General features: G+C 36.8%; 5 protein-coding genes across 7 annotated transcripts; 4 read left to right on the plus strand and 1 right to left on the minus strand.

Moving 5' to 3' along the window:
- The first annotated feature begins 290 nt into the window (after positions 1-290).
- LOC133704829 (xylan glycosyltransferase MUCI21-like) lies at positions 291-3,286 on the plus strand. The gene is made up of 2 exons (XM_062129847.1): positions 291-608; positions 1,950-3,286. The coding sequence occupies exons 1-2, from the start codon at positions 470-472 to the stop codon at positions 3,179-3,181; spliced, it is 1,371 nt and encodes a 456-aa protein (XP_061985831.1). The 5' UTR covers positions 291-469; the 3' UTR covers positions 3,182-3,286.
- A 1,455-nt stretch (positions 3,287-4,741) lies between these two features.
- On the plus strand, positions 4,742-7,459 carry LOC133705294 (chorismate mutase 1, chloroplastic-like). Its single transcript, XM_062130429.1, has 5 exons — positions 4,742-4,936; positions 5,662-5,802; positions 6,359-6,446; positions 7,053-7,120; positions 7,223-7,459. Exons 1-5 carry the CDS (start codon positions 4,742-4,744, stop codon positions 7,457-7,459), a joined length of 729 nt encoding a protein of 242 aa, XP_061986413.1.
- A 1,167-nt stretch (positions 7,460-8,626) lies between these two features.
- LOC133705110 (uncharacterized protein At5g01610-like) lies at positions 8,627-11,034 on the plus strand. Of its 2 annotated transcripts, none has more exons than XM_062130206.1 (3): positions 8,627-8,945; positions 9,563-9,617; positions 10,320-11,034. In XM_062130206.1, exons 1-3 carry the CDS (start codon positions 8,940-8,942, stop codon positions 10,697-10,699), a joined length of 441 nt encoding a protein of 146 aa, XP_061986190.1. In that variant the 5' UTR covers positions 8,627-8,939; the 3' UTR covers positions 10,700-11,034. The 2 variants fall into 2 exon arrangements, with proteins under 2 accessions (XP_061986190.1, XP_061986189.1); XM_062130205.1 differs by having other exon boundaries at positions 8,634-8,932.
- A 620-nt stretch (positions 11,035-11,654) lies between these two features.
- LOC133705109 (protein RETARDED ROOT GROWTH, mitochondrial-like) lies at positions 11,655-15,790 on the minus strand. 2 transcript variants are annotated; one of them, XM_062130203.1, is made up of 7 exons: positions 15,342-15,783; positions 14,746-14,857; positions 14,358-14,514; positions 13,839-13,987; positions 13,379-13,530; positions 12,532-12,646; positions 11,655-12,068 (listed from the first exon to the last, which is right to left on the minus strand). In XM_062130203.1, the coding sequence occupies exons 1-7, from the start codon at positions 15,632-15,634 to the stop codon at positions 11,946-11,948; spliced, it is 1,101 nt and encodes a 366-aa protein (XP_061986187.1). In that variant the 5' UTR covers positions 15,635-15,783; the 3' UTR covers positions 11,655-11,945. The 2 variants fall into 2 exon arrangements, with proteins under 2 accessions (XP_061986187.1, XP_061986188.1); XM_062130204.1 differs by lacking the exons at positions 11,655-12,068; positions 12,532-12,646 and adding an exon at positions 12,655-12,865 and having other exon boundaries at positions 15,342-15,790.
- Positions 15,791-16,573: 783 nt separating this feature from the next.
- On the plus strand, positions 16,574-18,509 carry LOC133704737 (cell division topological specificity factor homolog, chloroplastic-like). Its single transcript, XM_062129679.1, has 2 exons — positions 16,574-16,798; positions 17,718-18,509. The coding sequence occupies exons 1-2, from the start codon at positions 16,709-16,711 to the stop codon at positions 18,306-18,308; spliced, it is 681 nt and encodes a 226-aa protein (XP_061985663.1). The 5' UTR covers positions 16,574-16,708; the 3' UTR covers positions 18,309-18,509.
- The last annotated feature ends 1,334 nt before the right edge of the window (positions 18,510-19,843 follow it).

A 19,843-nucleotide genomic window follows, 5' to 3' on the forward strand; every position in this document is an offset into this window, starting at 1 on the left:
GCGTGGAATTTCATGGTCGTTATTTTTTTTTTCCATGCTTGTGTTTAGCTGTGTGCTCGTTTTGTGACGCAGCTGTCCACAGCTACTAATTTGTTTCTCGTCCATATCTCACAATTACTTGTTTCTTTATTCCCTTCGAGAATAATTTAACGCGAGACATCGAGGGGTCGCTCCGAGGATCAATAGACAATCAGCATTTGAGCATCGATGGCCAATTAAATAAGGAATTCACTTGGTAGGTGGTTTCCCAAGTAGCTCAATAAGTACATATCACTGTCGTATTACTAATTTCCTATTACTGGCGCCCAAATTATTTCCACGTCTTATCATGGCCTCCATTTTGGTCAGACCATACATTATTTTAATTATATGGTAGCATTAGCAGCCGATCGTCTTCTTGACGAGGTATCTCCCTCTCGCATAAAACACCGTCTTCTTACGGGCAGTACTCCAGCCACGCAACAAAACCATGTTGAAGAAGGGAGTTCCTACAACTGCAATTGTGTCCTTCGTGTTCGTGTTTATGGTGTTCTTCTTCACTTCCCAAATAAACCTCTCGTTGCTTTCTGGATCAAATGTGGCTTCTTCGGTAGCCAGGAGTAAACCAGGTATGGGTTACGCAATCCTTCCATCGATAATCAGGATTAACTAAGTTGTGATTGCCATGATATTCTTCTCAATTACAAACACAAATATCAAAATACCACGTTTCGTTGCTTGTCTGATAGAGTTGACCTTCTGCAATTCCTTGTCACCTAGCTAGTCTGGAACCATTCTCTTGTTTTTCGCTAATTCTTGTCTAGTTTTCATATAAAAACATGGATCATGTGTGTTGGTGCAGCTATTTCTTGTTTTGATCTTGTATAGCTTTGTATTACTCGTGAAGACTTCACATGGTTGTTCTCTAGCATTCAAGTCCCGTGTACGATCGTGAAAATAGACAAAATAAAACTGCAACAATTTTTGTAAGGGGATTAATTATCCGATGGACTTGTTCTGTGAAATTAATTATTATTAACAAATCACATATAAATATAAATATAATAAATCATTGATTCATAAAAAAGCTAAAAAACACAGATCCACTCTAAGAAAATATTATCCAATAATGATGTTCCATTGGACTTCGATCCAAGATTAATTCATGGACTGGACTTGTGAATCACACACCCTCTCAGGCATGCTGTTAGGATGAGCAGATTTCAGTCTAAATTGAATTTCTAAGCTAAATCGAGTTTATTGGCGCATTCAATTCTATTAGTCTGATTTTATTTCGTTTTAAAATGGAAAGTAAATGATTCTTTTTAAATATCAATTTGCTAATATTCCTTTGCAACACAAATGGGCTGAAGGAAGTTCTTAAAGCGATCCACCTCCCTCGCGTGATCCATCTCTCAAAAATTAATGAACTCAAACAGCACAAATTGTAATTCGATCGATACATTCTGTTCAATTTGATCTGTTTTTTTAGTTAATTCAATTCCATCTTTCTTCTAAAAGCTAAATGACTGTTTAGAAAGATAATTGAAAGCATGTTTTTTGAAATTTGAATTTATTTTTTTTATGTGTTTTAATTTTTTTATTGTGCTGACGTGAACTATAATTTTAATTTATTTTGATCTATTTTTCATTTATTTTGATGTATTTTTCATTAAAAATTACATTGAAGAACAGCTACTGGCCCACTCTAAACATCTCCTAAATCAAAATAGTCATCCTTAAACCAAAGCCATTACTTGTTTTTCCAATCACTGTGTCATGTTACAAAGAGAAAGTGGATGAATAAGAAGTATTGGACAATAGTAATACTCTGCTTATAATTATAATTACAAATAGGTTTGCAATAAATAGCATAGTATAAGAAAAAGAAAATGCCGAGGAAAGAATAGAAAAGTGATTTGCACAAATGATTGCCTGCATTCAAAATAGACATGCCTTGTGTTTTACAGTTATTGTGAACACGGCGCGGGAAGACAAGCGAGCTCCTTCAACTTCCCGTCCAGGGGTCAAGAACGTAATCACATGCGACTGCTCTCACGGATACTATGATATGTGGTCTATCAACGGTCCAACGCTCTTGGATCCAATCACTTCAACATTCTTCGCAATCGGCGCCACTAACTCGACCCCACTAGACTTCACAGTGAAATTTCATCCTTACCCTCGGAAGACGGATAAAAATGCCAAGTCTAAAGTCAACGAACTAACACTCACCTCAGCTCCACCAAAATCCTCCTGCGGAATCAGGCATTCGAGTCCAGCCATAGTATTCAGCACGGGCGGGTACACAGGAAACTTCTACCATCAGTTCAATGATGGTCTGCTTGCTCTCTACATCACCATTAATTCTCACACTCTAGATCAAGATGTCATCCTAGTGGTCACCAATTGGAGCGATTGGTGGGCCAAAAAATACGCTGATCTACTGCATCAATTCACCAGGCACCCCATCGTCAACATGGACAATCAGACCAGGACACACTGCTTCCCATCGGCAATCGTAGGGCTAATGACACACGGTCCCTTAGTTGTGGACCCCAGATTGCTGCCCCGGAATAAAACACTCCTTGATTTCCATGCACTCCTACAAAATACATATGGTCCCCGAGGTAATTATCTTTCGACATCTGGTAAATCAAAGGGTGCTAGGCCCCAGCTTGTTCTGGTGAATAGAAAAAATGGTGTCGGTCGTGAGATCTTGAACTTGAAAGAAGTTCTCAAGGCAATTGAGGAAGTGGGATTTAAAGCAATAGTGTTCGAGCCAAAGCGAAATGCTTCGGTGAGGGAAACATACAGGCTACTCCATGGAAGCCATGCAATGTTAGCAGTACATGGTGCTGCGATGACACATTTATTGTTTCTAAGAGTAGGAACGGTGGTGGGTGAAATAGTGCCGATTGGAACAGATTGGCCTGCTAAGACATTCTACGAGAAGCCGGCTAGAGTTTTGGGATTAGAGTACATGAAATATAAGATTGAAGTTAATGAAAGTAGCTTGTCAGAAAAGTATCGGGTTAATGATTTGGTGCTAAAGAACCCTTCAGCTTTTGTCAACGGAAATTATACAAAGGCCATGGTATATATGAAGACCCAAAATGTCAAGCTTGATATCGTTAGGTTTCGGGCATACTTAAAGGAGGCTTTTGTGCAAGCTCAAAGATTTATGGACAAAGAAGGCTAGCTAGCTAGCAGGCATTTTGACGCTGTTTTTTTCTTTTCATCGTATTAATGTTGATGTTGTCAATGATTTTGTATATACATCATTATTCCATTATTCTTCAAGAAATCCTCGTCCTTCTCCCCTCTCCTCCTTAATGCTTCTCAATCTCCCGCGACTATTATATGATGACATCGACTTCTGTCTCTAATCTACTGATATACAATCTTGAACTTAGTTTAATTACTGTTGATCACTTTTAATGAAATATGTGCGTGTGACACAACCTTTCATGATTGGTTTGTAGTAAGTTTGGAGAAACTTATCATTAGTGGTCGGGACATTTTCTTTCCACCCATATAATAAATAGGATCGATAATCGCGAAGACAAGCCAATTGCAGGTCGATCCGCTAAAAAACTGAGATGTGAGAAAATTTCCTTTCTTAATTTGGTTACGGGACTCCTTTTTTTATTTTATAGCATCACTAGTGTGTTTTTTATGGACCTTGGAGCAAAAATTGGTGTAGGCTCGATGCAGACGTAGTTACGGGCTAGACTGTCCAAGTCCAAGGTCCAATATGCCAGTTTAATTAAGCCTGCGATCTTTTGAGAAGAGATGGATCTAAAGACTGGACTTCAGAAGGCAGTAATTCGTGGACCAGAATGGAACTACCCTCCCCTCTCCCTCGCTCTCTGCCCGTCCATTTACCTCGATCTCCAAACTAATCAACGGAACAACTCTCTTCGCATTCTTTCTCTAAACCGAATAAAATGGCAAACAAGGCTGAACACTTGCTGTGATTTTGATTTTTTACGGCCAAATATGTTGTACTGAGCACAACTCGTAGCCAAGAAGCGCGATTGCAACATTAAACATATCAATAGTCCGTGGAGCCTCGCGTTGTTCGTGTTCTTCTTTGTATTAGATATCATTCACTCAAGATTTTCAAGATCAAATGGGCCTTATTTATCCAAGTATATTCCAGGTATGCATCGAGTACAAGTTAGAATATCAATGGAGTAATTAGTGCTCGTCTTATAACACCCAACTTCTTGCTAATTGTTAATTGCTCTCCCTTCTCATTTATCATCTACGGAGTCAAAGCTACTGAATGTTACTTTTCAACTACTTCAAGCCTCTAGACTTCAAGCCTCGTACCACCTTATTCATATTAATTTGGCCCGCCATCATCAAAATTCCCTCAAATTTCTTCAGTCAAACTCTGGAGCTTCTGATCGTCGTCCTTTTCAAAACTCTTCATCTTTTCACACGAGGTACCAAACACATAAATGCTTTATGTTCACTCATTGTCAATTATACATGTTTGTCTTTCATCTCATGTCTTCATACTCCATACGAGAAGGTCATTTGAATAGACATTTTATATTCGAACCCATTTATTTGTTATAGCTGTCTGAAACACATTGTCCATTTATTCATTCAGTACAAAGAAAACATGCATGTTCAGTCCGTCATTGTTTCATATCAATTTCATTGTAACTACTTGGAGGGATTTCTAGCAGAGTTTCCCATCTATTCATGACTTAATTCGCTTAAGAAAGTTAGGAACATTTCAAGAAAAATGCATGTTTATTCTGCTTTGTATTACCATAATTGTGACCGTAAAATCTTGTTAATGGAGCACTTCACTATAACTTTGTTGTGCACATTCAATGCGGTGATACGTGAGGGTCTGACATTTGAAGAGATGGAACTCCTGATATTCATTGGGATACACTTTGTGGTTATTGCTTTCTTGACTTCTTTGGAAGCTCAGGTACGACTGTGTAAAACCACTAAAGTATTGATTAGTTGCATGAAAGTACATACCTTGTTTAACACGATAAATTTGTGAGAGAGCCAGGACTTACCAATTATCATTTTTAACTAGCTATAATTCCTTCTGTATGGGGGAACTTTTTGATGGCATGGGTGATTTTATACTCTTGTTTGAACAGCAATATCTGACATTATTTCTCCCTTTCCAAGTAGATATGCTCAAAAAAGGGTGGATAGCAGACAGACCTTGGCTCTTTATGTGATAAGGAATTCTTTAATTTTGCAAGAAGACGGTATAATTTTCAACCTTCTGCTCAGAGCACAGTATTCTTACAACGCAAACTCATACAACCATGATTTTCTATGCATGGACGGCTTCCATGGTTCTTTCGTCGAGTTCATTGTAAAAGAAACCGGAAGGCTCCATCCTCAGGTACGCTTTCAAGAGAGAAAAAAAGGCAAGCACTCTAACAAAATCATGATTTCATAAATTTTAAGTTCTCTCCTCTTAAATTATGTGGGGCGATATAAAAGTCCAGATGAGCACCCCTTCTTTTCAGAAACTTTACCTGACCCAATGCAATGCTGCCTCCTTTGCAGTAACCAATGGTGAGAAATATTCTCTCTTCATACATTGTGAAGGGCCTAATTCAAGCTCGTGAATGATGCTGAGCATTTTACAATTTCAGAGTGAATAAATTTCTATGCTTATGCTTGCTTTAGTTTGATAAGTTTGGCCATCATCAACAAATTTATTCTGAACTCAACATAGCCTCAAAACCCCCAACTCTCTGGATAGCTACAATATTTGGCATTATGGGCACCGAATCTAATTGCTTTGTGATTCGTGTTCACGGGAAGCACGTTTGTTGTTTGATACAAATTCAACCAAATGCGGCGCCCCCTGTTAAAACTTAAAAGCATTCAAAGGTAAGGCATTTCGAATAAAATGATTAGTACAATTTAATCTTGCTGCTAAAGGAACCATTTTGCACCCTGTACTAATCTCTGCGTAGTCAATTGAGTTGAAATAGTAGGTTTGTTCAATATTTGCTGGTTACTAAACCTGGTAATGTAATAAATATTTTTATCATGTACGTTTTTGCATCATTATGCTCTGCTAAAACGTGAATTATGGTTTGGAATTCTGACATGATTAATAAACTTGCACCATACTGATGCTTGCTCAGCAACTCATCTCTTTCTCACAACTTTCTTTTAGTAGGTAAGGTCTTGATCTACAATGTGTGTTTTCCGAAACACAATTACCAAACACTGCAAATCTCTAGTGACACTTGCTCATGCTTTCTACTTCAGTTCAGTTGAATAAATGAGACGTGATTCTTTCTAAAATAGTCGAGTTTTGTGCTGAGTGGCTTCTCTGCTGACTGATTTGGTCTCTTTACTGATGTGATATGAGGTTCTGCATCCTTGTGCTGGTTCAACCAATATAAACAAAAAGGTTTGGAAGTTGGAACATGTACTTCAGGGATCATCTTCCTTGGCTGGTGAAAGCTGGGGATGATGGCGACTGTGGTTCTTCCATGGTTTGCATGGTTTGCTTGCAGGTATGCCATTGAACCGATCATTTTACTTTATTGCAAGTAGGTCCCAGTTTATTTATACACCATGAAGCAAGTGCCATTTTGATGGCATTCAATGGTTTCGAGACGTCTCCACAAGGACTCTGTACTTCCGTGGAGGCAGAAAATCGACCTCTTCTCTGCCTTGAATAAGCCAAGCGGACCCCTATGAATGCTGAAGAGATTTACCGCGCTTTCTTTTATTTTCTTTCATATAGAGGAATTAAATTTCATTGATGATTAAGAAGATTTCGTTTTCCTTTTTGAGAATGAGAATTTCTTGCGGAATTCATGAAGTGTCGAGTCTTGCCTCTGAGCTGAGGATTGGTATGATACGCCATAATGAAACTTTACTGTGGTTTCCTAAACCTCTCTGACACCTGAGCCAAGTAACATGCTAGTATTTGCACCGACACTTTTGTGCTACGTGGATGCTCAATAATTTACTGGTAAATTAAAAATGGATAACTTCTGCAAGAAAGTTCAATCTAAAATCCTGTATTTTTTTCTACCATTGGACTCTTATTGCAGCCCCTGTCACGGAGAATCCACTAAGGAAAATTTGTTGCAGTGATTACAAGGCTGCTATCAAAGTGCAGGTAAAGTTGCTTCGATACTTGTCTACTAATTCCACCGCCGCCCCCCCCCTGTAGTAACATTGTCATCCTTTCCTGTCATCCTAGGGGCCGTGGTTCTTGCAGGATCGAGCTCAACTCATGGAGTTGCTCACATATGAAGCCGTGGAAGCAGCTGTTGAGAATCGAGTAGAGATGAAAACAAGAAATTATGGTCAAGAGGTAAGGGTCACCCAGCAGGATGACAGAGCTGATTCCCTACACAAAGTGGAGCCAACTTTAGTTGCTAATCTGTACAAAAATTGGACCATGCCTCTGACACGAGAAGTTCAGGTTGAATACTTGTTGAGAAGGCTGGACTAATGCCCTAGTCATGTGTTTTTGTTTTAAAAACAAATCTGCAGACTGCTTTTATATAGTTATAAATGTCTAGCATTTTATGAACGCCAAATGTTATATGTTATGGTGTATGTTTTATTAATAGAATTTTTCCTCGTTTGTTATTAAACAGCAAACACTGTCACCGATGAAGCAGTCTGCTTGGTGATCCAGCAAGATGGGGCTGTAAACACAAGAGGCAGCTGCATTGCTATAGTTGTCATTGTCCACTAGTGAGCTGGAAAAATCGTGGGTTCAGGCCCACCATGGTCTATTGCATCTTTAATTTTCTGGTATAGACAAATGCGGGGACATGAAGCAACCCAAAGAGAGAAAAATTGAAAGACTTTTCATCAGTATTAGCTCCAGGGGATCTATCCTTTCTACTTCATCTCTCCCAGTTTGGTAGGCAGTCGCTTTCAGAGTCTTGGGCCCTTGCTATATGCATTTTACCATACTTATGGCAAAATGATTCCTTCTTAATCATCAGCCTTGTTTTAGAAGCACAGCAAAAAGTACTTTTATGGAAGAAAGATTTGATATTAACTTGTATAAAATTGCTTGCACGATACGTCTGTCGTTGTAAATCCTAAATTGTTAGTATTATAAATTCCTGACAAATGCTGTAATTGAAACTAAAATTTAACACTGGGAATTTTCTGATACTTTCTAAAAAGGATTTGGATCTAATTTATAGCGTTAGAAATTGAAATGAAAATATCATACGAACAATTTTTTTTTAAAAATGTAATGTGAATATGACATGAAACAGAGAAGAATTAGAAAGGAAACACAAAGCAAAAACACTTTGTGCGCTAGAAACTATGAAATCATCAAAAGTTTTAACTTCTGCATAAAATTTTCATCTTATTTTTCTCGTGCATTGCTGTTACAGTTAGCCATTTTAATAATAATAATAATAATCAATCAATCAATCAACAGAGGATGAATTATTTTTTCCAAAAAAAATAGTAATTGATAAACAGAGAATGATCCTGTGACACGAAAAAAAGAAAGAAAGAAAGAAAAACTGGGACAGCAAATAATAATCCAAAGGAATCGCGGCAAATTCTATCATCACCCCTTTCTAAAATTTACAGAAACACCCTCGGTTAAATTGAAAATTCAGTGCCTAGAGAAGCGTGAGCGCCGCTTTTTGTTTTTTCAAATGTGCTGTGCAGCTGCATTTTTGTCCCTTTGTGCCAGCCAGTGTTCAGATTTTAGCCAGAAAAGCAACCCCACTCCTTTCCATTTTGCTGTTTTCAGTCGTCTCACACCCTCTCTCTCAAGCCTCAGCAACAGATCGAACAGGAGAAAGAGAAGTCTTGTACTCGGTGCTCGAGAGAGTTTGAGGCAATGGAGAAAGCATTAACAAAAGTGAATAGCTTGAAAGTAGGAAGCTTATGGATCTCAAAGAAAGCAAAAGAAGAGTTCTCCAACATTACTGAAGACATCAATGTAAGTGATGCCTGTACGTACTCTAATTCCTTTTTCCTTTAACTTTACGTCTGTGTCATGATGATTTTGTTTTACCGTACTTTTATTAAGCTAGTATGCCTTTTGTTTTAGGTGATTTTGGTGTAATGTGGGTCGATTGGAGGATACCCATTTAGTGATATTGTGCTAATGTTAAATGGATCTGTTGATTTTCATGGAAACAAGAGTCATTTTGGAGATGGGTTTGTTTTTCAAATGGTAAATGATTATGCCATCATGGGAAAAAAAAGAATGTGTAATGTGGACAAGATATTTCTTTTTATTTTGTATTGAATCCAAGGGTTTCGAAAACAAAATACAAAATAAAAGAAACATTTGAGGTTACATTTTAAGTTTCTTTTCTGGGGTTTACTGACTGGAAGAAAAGAAAAGGAAAAGAGACCAATTGAAGGAGACCCAATTGAGTTTCTTGTATGAAATAATTGTGTTTGAACCAATGAAAAAAGAAACGAGTTTTAGGATTTCATTCGTGCGTCTTGTATTGCCAAATGGAGTTTTTGTCCCCTTTTTTTTTGGCTTGTATGGTAGTTTTGCTTTGCTGTGAAACTTGTTTTGTATATGGAGTAAATTCACGATTGCTTGTGGTTGCAGACTATCTCAAATACTGTTGAAGAGAAGGCAAGATGGGTTTTCAACAAGTTGAAAGGTACGTAGAGAATTATATGTAGCTAAAGCTGCAGGTATTCTTGAGGAATTGACTAATGATGCACCGTGTTTGTTTTTGTGCACCGATGATGTTTCGCATGGCACTGTTTTTTTTATTTCAATGTCTTTGATATTCATTCTCCACCTCATTGCTGATTGTTTCAATTAGATACAAGGTTTTGTGTTCATTTAACTGCATTACTGTTTCGAGAGGCACTTGAGGTGATACAATGCTGTCATTTGTAGATCAGAATTCTGGAGAATGTTCTGAAAGGAGAATCTTTTATCGTTTGTATGTTCCCTGGCTCCATTTAGTGATTGTTGCTTTTTCGAAGAAGTTAGATAACCATGAGACTGGGCCAACAACGATACATGTGATGCCCACAACAGATTTTATAGTATATGCGTGTTTACACATTTGCAGTTCCACTAAATTGTTCGATACATAACATTCTTTAGTGAATGTTTTGCAATCTCCTCCTCATCTTTAATATGCATTATTGCAATGGATATTACCATTTTGCTCGCAGAATTGAGAACCTGAAACTATTTAAAAGTAATTAAGGGCTCTATTTCTTCAATTGACTCGAGATTAATAAATTTGGGATGGTTAACAAGGACATCAATTTTTAAAAATTTCTTTCATTATTGAAGTCGTCTCTTTTATACCAGATGCTTAACTGAATGTTACTTTTTTCTGCAGGAAAGCCACTAAAAAGTTTGCCAGATCTCCTCCGAGAATACAATTTGCCACCGGGGCTTTTTCCCCAGAACATAACTTGCTATGAATTCGATGAATCAAAGGCCAAACTGATTGTGTACTTGTCTTCTGCATGTGAGGTCAGCTTCAAGGACTCTTCTGTAATTAGGTATGCACCTCGAGTAAAGACAATACTTACGAGGGGAAAGCTGACAGGTATTGAGGGAATGAAGACAAAAGTGCTAGTATGGGTTAAGGTTACGAGTGTGGCAGTTGAGAGCTACAAGTCTGATAAGGTGTGGTTTACAGCTGGTGTCAAGAAGTCTAGGCCTAAAATTGCATATGATGTACCACAGGCTGCTATCAGGGTTGAGGAATATTGAACCAAGGATGTGGAACGCCATCATCTTCATCCATGGTCAATGCTCGTATTTTTAGCTACAAGTCTGATAAGGTGTGGTTTACAGCTGGTGTCAAGAAGTCTAGGCCTAAAATATATGATGTACCACAGGCTGCTATCAGGGTTGAGGAATTTTGAACCAAGGATGTGGAACGCCATCATCTTCATCCATGGTCAATGCTCGTATTTTTAGTCATTTTTTGGAATTTAAGCATAATTCGTGCTCTGTAATCAACAGATGAAAAATCTCTTGTTATGGATGTAATATTCGAAATCCAATTGCCTCTATAATGGAACTTGACTACGCGATTGCAATGAGTTTGAGATTTTACACTCACCATTATTAGCGTTTCTGCACGAGTGCATTTGGTGGAATAAGGATCGTTGAGAGCCAAGAATGATGACGTGTACACGATCACACTGTCGAGAGCTTTGGCCATAGATTGCTACGGAGGAAAATCGACCTGATGCACGTGAGGGATGGATACAGCTGAGCAGAGCGCACTTACATCATATGGTCGATTGCTTATCCGCCTTTACTAAAGATTTTCCATTTGATACTGGGCATAATGGATGGTTTTTATGCCATCTAAAGTCTAAACACCACATGTAAATTCCTCATGCTGGTACATAATGTCCTCCACGGGCAAATTGTGACAATTCTTGTAGCTGCAAGTTTTCCAACTAATAGCAAATGTCACCACTTTGTTTCAATCAACAAAAATAAAAATAAAAATAAAAATGAATCCCGTTTTGATGTTGCGGAAAGAACGGCACCATCATAACCAGAAGCAGACATTTGCTTTTGAGGCGCCAGCCCAAGATTATCAGGACGGTGAGGTCGATACATGCCTGACCTACCTCCAGTCAGAGTCTTAAGGTTCTACCAGCAGCATTGCCCCCTGCTGCAATCATTACAATAAGAAGCTGAACTTCGCTGCAGGTGAATGTGTTTCCATATTGATTTCAAAAGAGAAACTAAGCGTTCAAACATATTGTCCACATAACTGTTAATACATAGCCGTGCCGGAGGTTGAAAAGGTTGCCTTTCTGAATTTTCTATCCAGAAACCCTCCACCACGTTCTGTACTGCAAAATAAGATCATCTATTACAGATATATATTGAAAAATTGATCTGCTCTACAAAAGATTGAATTGTTAATTTTCCATTTGGCGATCCTAACTTTCTCGTATGCCAGGGTATATCAAATCAGCTATGTATCTGCACTTTATCCTTGAACTATCTCATAAATTGATATTATATTCTCTATGCTCAGCAGGAATATAATGCACCATTCCAGAAGATCAGATCGTCTGTTTTGGATAACTTCTTGAAGGAAATGAATGTTGTGCTGCAAGAAGGGAGAGATGGGATGAGAGAGCAGCTCCCAGATGAATATATCACAATAACTAACTATCACAACAAATTCAGAGAAGTGAGATGTGGAAACTGTGCTTGTAGAGATTATTGAGCAATTGCCAGATGAATAGCCATTAATTTACTACTTGCAGTCCAACTGCAATATTTTGGAGGAAACCTGAAAAAGTCCTGAAAAATACTGCAAACCAGTCAACTGTCTACTCTCTGTAAATTTGTCTGCTTATTTAAATTTCTTTACATTTGATGAAATATTTCAAGCATCCTCTCATTCATGCAACTGCACTATCTCCAATGAGCACCACGTATTATATGCTCTTTCACGCCTAACTCTCTATAAACACAATCACCACAATAACCGTACACATAGCTATTTAAAATTCAGTAATAACCAAAATCCATAATATTCATCAGGTACAATAAAAGCAGATGCGTACCTCAACAAATTTTAATTTGTAATCCAAACTTCCAAAGCGTTGAGTAACTTCATACTCCTCCCTGAGGTACTCATATATTTGAGCATATTTTGCATCCCTCCAAGCAATTTCAGATCTGGACAGTGAAAGAATAGAACTGGTAAAGGCTGCAAAATGCATGTTAAAAAATCACAGCATATACAATGCTGTTTTGGACACTTCTAAAAATTCATCAATTTTACAATTTCATTATAGTCAACCTGTAACCTGCCTTTTCTAACTGAGGCTTGTCTCAACACTTTTTCTTAGATAAAGGAGTCTACACTTTAATGAGCAATGAGATTCTGTGAGGAACCTGAAAATATAATGAGGCTGAAGCATACACACATTTATTCTCGTAATGATACCAGAGTAGACCGACAAGGAACTTAAGAACAGCTTATTGAATAGCACTAAAGAACATCAACAGTTTATATGGCCTGTGGAATCATCATAGTTTGAACCAACATCCAAAGGATCCCATGCAGAACTCGTCATCTAAGATAAGCAGATTCATTCAGATGCCAGATGCGTTTCTTTAAATTGGAGACAGCACTACCCAAGAAAAAGAAGATTCTTTTCTGAAAAAGTTTCCTGCTCTTTAAAATCTTCATGCTTCTTAATGACTGATGACAGTAAACATATGGGGAAATGGAACTGAAACCTAAAAGGTTCACTAGGTGCTTAACAAGAAGATCTTACTGAAATTTCCTAACAGCACATGGTTTTACATCTGAAAGGAAATTAGATAATAGAGTGTGTGAAAGAGACCATTTAAAATTATAATATGCAAAGAGAAATTTAACAAGTAATGGTAACAATGGAGTACCTCTCAAAAAGGCCGACTTTTAGAATCACATCAGCTAGATTTGAATTAGCCTTCCCAACAAGTTGAAGGAGCTTTTTCCTGTCCATTGTGAAAGTTCCAGTTTTTTCCATTGCACGATTTATGCCAGAAAACTCTTCAACCATCCCGTCAACCTTAGAGAGAGAGAGAGAGAGAGAGAGAGGGAGAGGGAGAGAGAGGGGGAGGGAGAGGGAGAGGGACAAAAGAAATTAACAATTTACTTTCAGTTTAAAGTTCCTCCAATTGGCATCCCATTCCAAATTGTGCTAGCCATTTTTCAATAATAAATAAAAATGTTTCACAAGTTGAATCCTGACATCCAAATGATTAAAGCTTCAATTACTTGAAATCTGCCACACTGTGTTTTGAACAACCTAATGTCTTCTTCTACCATGTAGATTTCGATTTACATCATAAGTAAAGGATACAAATGCAAGATTACCTGTGAAACAAAATAGTCCAAAGCTATGCTTTGCCCAAGCACACTTCCAATAATGCGAATACTATCAGTGTCTAAGGTTTTGAGAACGATGTAATCTAGACCTCCCTGCATGTCCTCAGCCAGAAGTGGTTTCTCTATTATGGCATAATCTAATAAAAGAAGAAATCAAGGGCCAAACAAGAAATCATTCACGTATTCAGAAATTATCAAAAAGTTAGAGTGGTTACAAAACAAATGATGGGGCTGACAGAGCAAAACTTGGAAAAATTGAGAGACTAATAAAGCCATGAGAGTTCGACTCAACTCAACACAACCAAGCCTTGATCCCAAACTAGTTGGTGTTGGTTATGGATTACGACGACTGTCCTAAATGCGATTCTCATCTCAATCATTAAAGCGCAGAATGTACCACATTTGCACAATATCACAAAACGTTAAATATATCTACTAAACAAGACAAACAAACTAACTTTTCTGTTTAAATAAGACAAATTATAGGATCTTCTCAAAGAAATTTACCATCTTTCCTCATCTCGGAAAGCAATCCAGAAGTGTGCCTCCTCACTATTTCCAGGTACCTTTCAACTTCATGATCCTCGATATTAAATAGAACAGCAGATCCATATTGGAATACAACCATGTATCGGCAGCTGACATACCCTCCTATTCCAAGTGCCTGAATTAAAAGTCAGATGGTATAAGATGACAATCAAACAAATCCGCTTGAAAGGCATAAATACATGCTAGAAAGGTTTTTTTTTTTTTGTTGGAATCAGGATCTGATCTTAAGTATACATGATTCCCACCACTTTTATCCATATGCACAAGGAGGTAGAATGTTTGGAAAACTAACGAAGCTCAAAAGATCACAAAAAAAAAAACTACGAATTGTTTTCAATCAGCTTACACTAATGTCTGAAGAGAAATTGAAAAATCTGAGGACAGTATAATTTGTCGAGCGAGAGGTAGGAGGAACAACATTGCTTAAATTCTCTGCTTGCATGCTCTTCAAATTAATACTGCCAAAATCACGAATCTGAGAAAACCAAACCATCAAAGAAAAAAAAAACACAGAACCACAAATGTAAGAGGAACATAAAGCATGGAGAGGATAGCACGTAACGAACCGAAGAAAGACGCTCGCTATCAAAAACCAAAACCCAGCAACATAAACGTAGGTACTTCAAATCATCACCTTTTAGTGACCGGACAGTCAGTACAACAGACAGTCTCTATCTAGACAACATTTTACTAACATTAAAAGAAGTCTCTCAGCAGGGGAAAAACAATCTTTAAAGAGGGTTGTTGCATATTGAAGCCTAGTTTAATCCAAGTCACTTCATTTTTGCTAACAAACACAGTAAGCCACAAATTTCAGCCAATAGAAACCCACTAAAGAAAAAAATTACTAAGCTACAGCAAAAAAAAAAAACACATTTCCAGACACAGAACAAAGAAACCGTTAAGGAAAAAAAAGAACATTAAAAATATAAAGTGGCAGACCTGGTACAAAGGAAGTAAGCTTTGACGGGAATCTTTCCAGTTTCCTCATCTTCTTTAGGTCCCAAAGGATAATTAAGAGCCAAATCATGAGACCCGGATTCAATTTCATTGCTATAAACCGAAACCCGGGAAGGGATTGCAGAAAATGGCCTGAATTTGAAGCCAAGGACAGTTTGGATTAAAGGGTGTGAGCGATTAAGATGTTTGGGAAGGTTAGGTGAAAGAAAGTCAGAAGCTTTTGTGGTTATGTGGTCGAGGAGAAGAGAAGCAGTAGCTCTCCACCTGCTGCCCATTCACTTTGGACAGGAATGCTTCTTTCTTTTATTATGGGAGCTAACAGTTCTTTAGATTGGAAAGTAAAAGGTTATGTTAGTCCGTTGTGAATTGTGAGTGATAGATCCATGCCCTATTCTCTGGCCTCCAACTTTCTTGGCTCTAGCTGCGCCTTCTACTCCACTCCTCTGATTTTGTTTGTTAACAATTATGGCCCTTTATTTATTAATTTTTTATTACTTTTTTTTGGTCATTTTACTGTTTTGTAACAAAATTGCATTTATGATAGGGTTTTTTTTTGCAGTTAAATATATTTTTTAAAATATATTTTAAATTGTTTTTGTTTTTGCTTGAAAAAAAATATAGAATTGAATCTTATTTATGTGTTTTTTTTTTATGATCCAAGGAAGGGGGAAATTGAAGTACCTTTATATCTCGTTATACTATATTCTCTTGCACAAAAAATTAAATTGAATTTGATTTATATTAATGGGAAAATTTATTTACTGTCAAATCTAAGTTAAAACTCACTTTTCAAATAAAAGAATAGATTTTTTAACGTGTAATAAATTAATATTAAATGATTAAATATATCAAGTATTTTTTTTTAACTGGATCATTAATTAACTAAGACTAAATTATAATGATTTAAAAAACATATTAATTTATTGTATTTAAATTAATAAATTTTTATGAATGTGAATTTTAAAACTTGAATTCGATAAATTAAAAGAGACCATGCGAGGATTTGATCGTATAAATTTCCTATTTTAAATTAGAGACTATGTTTTTATTAAGAGGGGAAAAAATAATTTTTTATGGTAAAAATTAGGGTGGGGACTGGGGAGTACTCAACTACTATGATGCCGTTAATTCCGAAGTAAGACTTGGCTATTAGGTCAACAAGAACAAAATAATTGCAAATTAAACCATATAAAAACGCCGCCGTTGGAACAGGTAAATAATATATCACTCCACCCCAGGAAGGCAGCGTGAAACAGAATTGCCACTCCGCGAGCAAAAACATAGCAGCGAGACGGTGTAGGTGCGAGCGCCAGAGAGAGAGAGAGGAAAGAGAGCTTACAAAATCGGAAATGGCGATATCAGGAGATCTGAGGGTCTCAGCGACACTGGCCTCTTACTCTAAACACCTTCTATGCTCTTTGCCTCCCTCGAATTCCAAGGTCTCCACTCCGTTTAATTTAGCTCCACTCGCTTCTGTTTTCACGTGTATTTTGTGTGCTTCCCATGTTATGTCAATTTATCTGTGTTGGCTGGGGAATTTGAGAAATACTTGGGGAAATGAGATGGGGAAGATTGGGGTTTTGGGTTGATTTTTGAGGGAGAACTGGCTGTTTGTTACTAAAACGGGGGCATGTAAATATCATTTTTTAATTGTTTATGGAGGCTGATAAATTATGGGTGTCCTTTGTTGTTTCATTTGGTGATCCGGGCTGATAGGTTTTTGGCATACAAGGGTCAATGCGTATGTGATTATGTATCATTTAAATCCGTATGCAATGATTTACAATAAAGGAGAAGAACAGAAATTTAGAAAATTTATGGTTTGGAGAGGTGCTTAGCATTATGTATTTGGCACCTAGATATATTTTGAAAGTAGATTATGGTGAAGTGAAATTGTCAGATAAATGACTTCGAATGCAGGTTTTATTTCCTGAAGTTATATTTACATGCTCTAAGGTTGTTCATTTCATGTTTTAAACTTGAAGAAACATTTGTCTGATGTTGTGGATACACTGTGAGAAATATCAAATTTGGAGTGCCGGGCTGTTTAAGTTGAGGATTTATATACTAATTCTGCATTTATTTACGGAAAAACAAAGATTTGGATAGTATGCTATGGTATAGAGAACCATGCGATGTTCAGTAAAATGAGACAGCATAGATACAGGATGACCAAATGCTCTGCGGGTAGATGTTACAATATTTGTGTCGGAACTACTTTAGTAAACAGAAAATCTTTTGCTCTTGTTTTTTACATCCATGTATTTTTAGTATTGAAGAATTTTTGGCTGGCAGATTTTGACATGTGTGTTGTTTAATGTCTCACTATAGTTAAGTCTTTTGCTCTGTAATATATAGGTAGAGTTCCTAGGCTTCCTCAATGGAGGATGTGGCGCTTCCCAAAACATGCTCAAGTGGCGTGGCTTTAAAATACACAGTCACTTTAAACGATCTGCTGGGATTGCTGAAGATTACCAACTGTCCTCAACTGCAATTAATCAAGAAGCTGAAAGCTTGCTCCTAAGTGCCATAAACATGAGCTTCTTTGAGCGTTTAAACTTGGCTTGGAGGATAATATTCCCTTCACCAACTCAAAGAAAGAGCTCAAATGCAAGGGTTGCCAAACAGCGTCTGAAGATGATTCTCTTCTCTGACAGATGTGCAGTTAGTGATGAGGCAAAACGGAAAATTGTGAACAACATTGTGCATGCTCTATCAGAATTCGTGGAGATAGAATCACAGGATAAAGTTCAGCTGAGTGTCACAACTGATACAGATCTTGGGACGGTGTACTCTGTGACAGTGCCTGTACATCGGGTGAAGCCAGGATATCAGGAAGAGGACGAGAGTGGATCGATAACAAACATCGAGTACCAAGATACTGGAGAAACTTCTGGTTCTGTTGATGTTCGGTTTGATTTCTACATCCCAGATGAAAGAACACGATGAGTTGTAAGATTAAATTTAAACAGAGGGGGGTTTGGTTAGTATCAAAACTTTATAATCTCACTCCTATGTATATGTGAAACTCCTGTTGAGTGGTTGAAGATTTTGCTCTTTTTGAACTTTCTCTTCGATTTGGCTTTTTGCCTTAATGACGCTAGAGCATGTGAATTGGCATCCTAAAATCATTTTAGTTTTGTGTGTGCATCTGTGCTTGCATGTTTTATTGATCATCTGAAGGTAGCCTGTCAGTGTGTTGATTGGTGATTTGAGCAATGGAAATGATTTGATGATTGTTTGTGATGTTGATTAAATTTCTAGTCCTTTGCCAATCAGGTTTCAAACCAGATATGTAGTAGCAACACAAACCTTGGATCTCTATTAAGTTTTTCTTTCACGTATCTTATTATGTCTTTTTAATGTGCTTGTGAGTTGTATGAATTTGTAGAATTTTCAGGTCTTCCGTTGTGTTTTGTTTAATTTTAAAATGGTTAGGTTCCATCTGAGATTAAGGAATGTCTTTCGGGGTTTCAATGCGATTGATCGCCATTCGAGATACTGAAAGATACAATGCTGCCATCTCCACTGATCAGCTTTCCTCGAGGCATGCGAGATGGTAGTGTTTACTATGAAACTTTTTAGAAATACGATGCGTGTTTTTAAAAAATTTATTTATTTTTATTAAAATTTAATATGATTTATATATTTTAGATTGTTTTGATATGATAATATTAAAAATAATTTTTTAAAAATAAAAAAAATCATTTACATATATTTAAATATAAAAAATAATTATTGCTAGTAAATTATATTCTAAATTTTTACAAAATGGAGATTGATGAAACAGAGACGTTGGAGTTGGTTGGAGTGCTTGTCTATTCAAGTATCGCCCAAATTCCAGTGTCGGAAGAATTATCACAATTTCAGTTGACATTGTACTGTCCTGGAGAAGACGACACACCGACTGGTCCTTAGGCGGTGTACTTCCCTTCCTACAGTGTACTAGGGTTCGAGCAGCCCAGCCTCTCATGCATGCCAGGAAAAAGAAAAAAAAAGATGAACAAAAAAAAAATCTTCAAAATGTTTTCTTAAAAAATATTCATTCAAATTATTAATATAGTATTTTGAATAGTGTAATTTAGTTTTTTTTATCTTCATGTGGTACTCCAATAGAAAATAATATTTAATAAGTTATTTTTTATTTTACATAAAATGAGGAGAGGAGAAGTTTAAACTTTAAAGAGAAAAATTAATTTTATTTTATTTTATGATTTTTTTTCAAAAAATATATAGAAATAAAATTTTATTTTGATTAAAAAAATTAACACTCCACATTTATTAATTTTAAAATCAATAAAATTAAAGGAGAAAGTATATTAAAGCATGAACACCAAAAAGTACCCCATCAAAATGCACCCAAGAATGGTAGTTCGTATGTAACATAGATTCAAATAATTATCCCGCTGTCTACGCTGAGCGGGAAGGAAACTTTTCTTCTTGTTCACTTTCCCTGCGTCTTATAGCTTCTTTATTAGGGCAAA

This window comes from Populus nigra, chromosome 10 (assembly GCF_951802175.1).
Source record: "Populus nigra chromosome 10, ddPopNigr1.1, whole genome shotgun sequence".
Classification (NCBI taxonomy): domain Eukaryota; kingdom Viridiplantae; phylum Streptophyta; class Magnoliopsida; order Malpighiales; family Salicaceae; genus Populus; species Populus nigra.

Bases quoted from the DNA above. Each gene is read 5' to 3' on its own strand.
- LOC133704829 (XM_062129847.1), top strand. From the start codon at position 470: ATGTTGAAGAAGGGAGTTCCTACAACTGCAATTGTGTCCTTCGTGTTC. The intron at 609-1,949 runs GTATGGGTTACG...TGTGTTTTACAG, and splicing joins GGTAGCCAGGAGTAAACCAG to TTATTGTGAACACGGCGCGG.
- LOC133705294 (XM_062130429.1), top strand. From the start codon at position 4,742: ATGCATGTTTATTCTGCTTTGTATTACCATAATTGTGACCGTAAAATC. The intron at 5,803-6,358 runs GTTTGTTGTTTG...ATGTGATATGAG, and splicing joins TTCGTGTTCACGGGAAGCAC to GTTCTGCATCCTTGTGCTGG. The intron at 6,447-7,052 runs GTGAAAGCTGGG...CTCTTATTGCAG, and splicing joins GGGATCATCTTCCTTGGCTG to CCCCTGTCACGGAGAATCCA.
- LOC133705110 (XM_062130205.1), top strand. From the start codon at position 8,831: ATGGAGAAAGCATTAACAAAAGTGAATAGCTTGAAAGTAGGAAGCTTA. The intron at 8,933-9,562 runs GTAAGTGATGCC...TTGTGGTTGCAG, and splicing joins ACATTACTGAAGACATCAAT to ACTATCTCAAATACTGTTGA. The intron at 9,618-10,319 runs GTACGTAGAGAA...TTTTTTCTGCAG, and splicing joins GGTTTTCAACAAGTTGAAAG to GAAAGCCACTAAAAAGTTTG.
- LOC133705109 (XM_062130203.1), bottom strand. From the start codon at position 15,634: ATGGGCAGCAGGTGGAGAGCTACTGCTTCTCTTCTCCTCGACCACATA. The intron at 13,988-14,357 runs GTAAATTTCTTT...TTCTTTTATTAG, and splicing joins TTCCGAGATGAGGAAAGATG to ATTATGCCATAATAGAGAAA. The intron at 13,531-13,838 runs GTAATCTTGCAT...TCTCTCTCTAAG, and splicing joins TGGACTATTTTGTTTCACAG to GTTGACGGGATGGTTGAAGA.
- LOC133704737 (XM_062129679.1), top strand. From the start codon at position 16,709: ATGGCGATATCAGGAGATCTGAGGGTCTCAGCGACACTGGCCTCTTAC. The intron at 16,799-17,717 runs GTCTCCACTCCG...TGTAATATATAG, and splicing joins TGCCTCCCTCGAATTCCAAG to GTAGAGTTCCTAGGCTTCCT.